Raw genomic sequence first — 4,531 nt, forward strand, 5'->3', positions numbered from 1 at the left:
AATTAGTCGAGATTTTGTACAAAATTAAATGAGTTGCCCCATTTCATATTTGTAAGCGAAAATGGAGTCATGCTTTTTACATAAATAAGTTGATCTGGAAATTCCCTTTAGGTAGGGTAAAGGGGGGCAGCGCCAACCAGTTAACAGTCAATGATTTTTTTAAAGTTAATGAGATGTTGAATTGATCCTTTTTTTCTCATTTCGAGTTCTACATTATTCTATATCATATTTCTATAAGTATTAATCACATGGAAAAAACAATAATTTGGTAATTTAATTATTTCTGACAAGCTGTATTTCATCGGCTTTGCCCCTCACCTGAAGGCAAAGTCGACTGCAGCTTTTTAAGAAAACAAAAACATTTAAAGATCAGAAATTGTGATGGTTTTCTTCTGTGGTATTTTATGCACTGGAAAAATTACCTTTGAAGATATTTAACAAGAAGAATAAGTTATTTTGAATAAAAATAGAGATAGCTGTAATATAGCTTCTTATTCGTTGACATTCTACTAGAAACGGAATGTACGCAATGATTCTACCGTACCAATAAAAGAAACCTGCATACCGACCGGATTAATAATAATAATATTTATTAGTTTCTTCCATGTAGCCCACAAGATAAGTTGCTATTCTACCTTGCCGATCATTTATCGACGAAACTTGTGACGTCGTGTATCACCTAAGCACTTGTTAATATTATTTTCGTCCGGCCTGCCCCCCTGGCAAGGCCTCACTTATTTATGAGATTTAATATATTTTGAACTTGAATTACATCTGATTAATATGATTAGATTGTGTGATATTGTTTTATCTGTCAAGATATCAAGTTTTTAAGAGGACCTGATAGTTAAAATTTTCTGGGGAAAAGAATGTTTCGTCGAGATGAAATACGATATTTTCCGGGCTTAAAATCAATTAAACCTTTTCAGAGTAATATATCAAATTATTAGACCATACGAATAATGCGTATAGGCTGCAGTCTTTATCTGTGTTGGTGGCTGTGGAAATATAAGATAAACGGAAAGAGTTTCGGGAAAAGAATGAAATAAAATAATTTCGTGTGTTCGTCAATTTGAAGAAACGTTTTCATAAACATAACGAGTGATTATAGACTCATGTGAATGCTGTGGGCTACAGTCGTTAATTTTGCTGGTGTTGACGTGCAACAAAGGCTTCCATTGATGCGCTAGCAGATCTTGAGAATTTTGAATGTAATATATTATATTATTAGTTATATTATTGGGGGGGGGTCAAATCCGGAGATAGCGGACGTCACATATGTTTAGTGTACAAGAGAGATTTCTCATAATTGATAAGTGAGGGTTAATATTTTTGAGGGTTGTGAACTGTATTTCTTCTTCTATTTAAGGAAAGGATTATAATTTTGGAGACTTTTGGATTTCAATATTTATTCGAGCAGAGTTTCTGCTTCCAGTTACAATATTGAATTCTGCCGTGCCAGGAGGCCAGACCGCTTATATGTGTATTGATGATAAGACTTCAGAGATCAGAAGTGGCTGGACTCCGGATTCAAATGTGTATGGATGATAAGACGTCAGAGATCAGAGGTGGCTGAACTCCGGATTCAAATATGTATGGATGATAAGACGTCAGAGGTCATAGATGGCTGGACTTCAGATCTAGATATGTATGGACAGAAGTAGCTGGACTCTAGACCTATTCACATCTCCATCTCTCGGAAATTAAACCATGTCCTCACTGGTTTTAAAAAGAGGGGTTGATGCTGCAGAGTGGTAGCTGATGCGAGTTGCCACGGGGGCATTGGTGGCGTGATTAATTGTTGCTGGGCCCTTGATTTTGTAAATTACTTTACCGCATGGAGTTGTAAGCAATATAAATCTGAGTAGATTATTTAGTCCACATTTCCACAGTAGTCCTAGCATTAATATTGCCAGGCTAGTTAAATTTAATTTGTCGTTCTTTCACCGGGTTTTCTTTTGAATGATGAGTTGCCGCGGAGAATGTTTGTTTTCCCGTAGTAGCTTTGCAATGATCTGATAATGTGAGAATTGTTGATAAGGAAATTGTTTCCATGACATCCTTTTCCATTGGACAGGTTATCATTAATCGTAGCGGATTATAAGGTGAGATGTACCACTGAAATCCATTAGAGAAACTATAAATATAATCTGTAGTTATTTTTAAATACTTCTTTTTACAAGGTATTCCTTCGTTACTAAGTAACCATCCGGAACATGAGCCTTCGGTGTGTATTTGTTTCAATACATCTATTATCTGGCAGAAGTAGAGTTCTCCGGCATTGATACATTTGTCTTCATTTATGAGGGTATACGTGGTTTTATCCTCTGACAAGGCAATGGGTCTGTCTTGTATCCCATCGAAAAAATAAGAATTCATCATTGTGTGTTGTGGTAGAGCGATGTACCGTTGGACAATGAATATTTGTGTATCGGGAATTGGTGTGTGTATCTTGGAGATTAATCTGTTGTTTATTAAGATGACGTCTGTTCTACTGATTTTCATGTATAAAAAATAATTCTTCTCGGTTAGGGGGTAGGGTGTATCTTTCGGTATATTTTGATGTATTGCAGACAGTGATTTCATGAAATTAACTGGTGTTACTATCTTTGGTAATGGTATACCATTCTTCGCTTCCGAGATGGAGCTTCAATTGTTTGTATGGCTTCTGCGATGTCTTCTACGTGCAGTTCCATATTGAATAATGAACTGAGGATCATGTTGTTTATTTGCATGGCGTCCGTCAATGCACTGGTATAGTCGTACATGGCTTGCATTTCATTCTTAGTCCTGTGTTGGATTTTTTAAACTTGAGATAGAGTTGCTTGTAGAAGTCTAGTCTGGTTTTTAATTAGAGTAGCGATTCCCCTGGTTTTATTATAGACTTCATTTATTTCGTTGTTGATGTTTTCCGCGTCGTTGGCGTTCATAGTGCCAAAAAGATATTTGGTGGCGGTACCTATAAAGTTGAATAATCCTCGTTTTTGTCTTCTTGCTGATAATTCCCTAATATTATCATAGCGATTGGAGAGTTTATTTATCCTTTGTCCTAATGTGCCAATTGTCTTGGTCATAGTGCATTTCCCGATAAAACTGTTGCAATGTTGCACGATTAATCGGGTGTAATCCTTCACTTGTATGATGTCAGTGTTTAATTCTAAGATATCCAAAAAGTATACGGAGTCCCAAGTTTCACGGTATAGGCGGGCTTGAAAGAGTTCCTCGTGTAGTATTGGAGTGTTTATTGGCTGCAGGTCATATTTTCCCTGGGCAATTTTTTATTTTCCCTGCAATTGAGAAGAGGTTTAGTTATCTGTTGCGTAGAAATGTTTAACATCATTAAAGTGTCTCAAGCATTTCTATCCGTTGAAAAATAAGGTTACAGTTTTGTTGTCGTTATTGACATCCAGTACGGCTAAAGGTTTTGTCCATGTGGGTTTTCCATTGGTCATAGTTTTGATTAGTACATATTCTCCTGAGGAATATGTCTCCTCTTTTGCTGTTCGAATGATTTTCTTCTGGTTGACTATCTTTGCCTTTCCTGCCCTTTTTACTGCGTCTTCACGTTGTGCTTGTGCTCTCTCAGCACGGTCCTGAAGATATTCTTCTCTATCATAAGGGAATTCTTTGGGTTTTGCAAATAAAAGTTCTTCGGGCACATAATTAGTTATAGAGTGGGGGCTATTATTATATAATTTTGTTGCTTTAATTATTTTTTGTGTCACTTCTCCTTCCAGGGTTGCGGCCAAACGTTTTATTGTACCAATCACTCTTTCAGCTATCCTGTTACTTTGGGGGTGATAGGCAGAAATCTTTATTTGTTTAATTCCTAGAAGAGCTGTTAAGGTCTGCATCTCTTTACTTGTAAAGAGGGATTTGTTATCCGTAATTAATTTTTTAGGTGTAGGAATTGAATGGAAGAATTCCTTTACCAGTTCTGCTATTTTATATTTTCTGACTGGTGTAGTCCAAACATAACGAGTCAAACTCTCTTCAAATAAAAGAAAATCTTTTCCTTCCAATGTGAATTTATCTAGGTTCATGATTTCGAAGGGACTTTGAGCTGGTTCTATTATAACGGCATCCGCTTTTATTAATCGTTTTTGGGGTTTAATAGCACAGATGGGGCATCCTTGTATGTATGACTCTATTTGTTTGGTCTTGCCGGGCCAGTAGTACTGTTGCCTAATTGACTTTTTCATTTTATCCATCGCCCAGTGTCCGGCCTCATGGGTTCGAGCTATTAAATTTAATTGGGCCTGTGTTTTCCTAATGATCCGTGGATATGCTTCTTTAATTCGATAGTATTGTTCCAGATCTTGTAGTCGCAAAGTCAAATAAATGAAGTTTGCGGCCAATTGGTATTCATTCAAAGAGGTCCAGCGCGTTATTTCAATGATACGCTGAACTTCCGTCCTTTCATCTGACCATATAATTTTAGCCAATTTCAATAGATCCTCTGGTGTGTGGAATAAAGATCCATTAACTTGGAGACCTACTTGAATGGTGTACTCAAAGTACTTCCTTAGTA

At 36.6% G+C, this 4,531-nt stretch overlaps 1 protein-coding gene across 1 annotated transcript; it reads right to left on the reverse strand.

The window, feature by feature from the left end:
* Positions 1 to 3,359: 3,359 nt before the first annotated feature.
* On the reverse strand, positions 3,360 to 4,211 carry LOC117173599 (uncharacterized protein K02A2.6-like). The gene has a single exon (XM_033362239.1). The coding sequence runs from the start codon at positions 4,209 to 4,211 to the stop codon at positions 3,360 to 3,362; it is 852 nt and encodes a 283-aa protein (XP_033218130.1).
* Between the last annotated feature and the right edge of the window lie 320 nt (positions 4,212 to 4,531).

Source organism: Belonocnema kinseyi, chromosome 5, assembly GCF_010883055.1.
Source record: "Belonocnema kinseyi isolate 2016_QV_RU_SX_M_011 chromosome 5, B_treatae_v1, whole genome shotgun sequence".
Taxonomy (NCBI): domain Eukaryota; kingdom Metazoa; phylum Arthropoda; class Insecta; order Hymenoptera; family Cynipidae; genus Belonocnema; species Belonocnema kinseyi.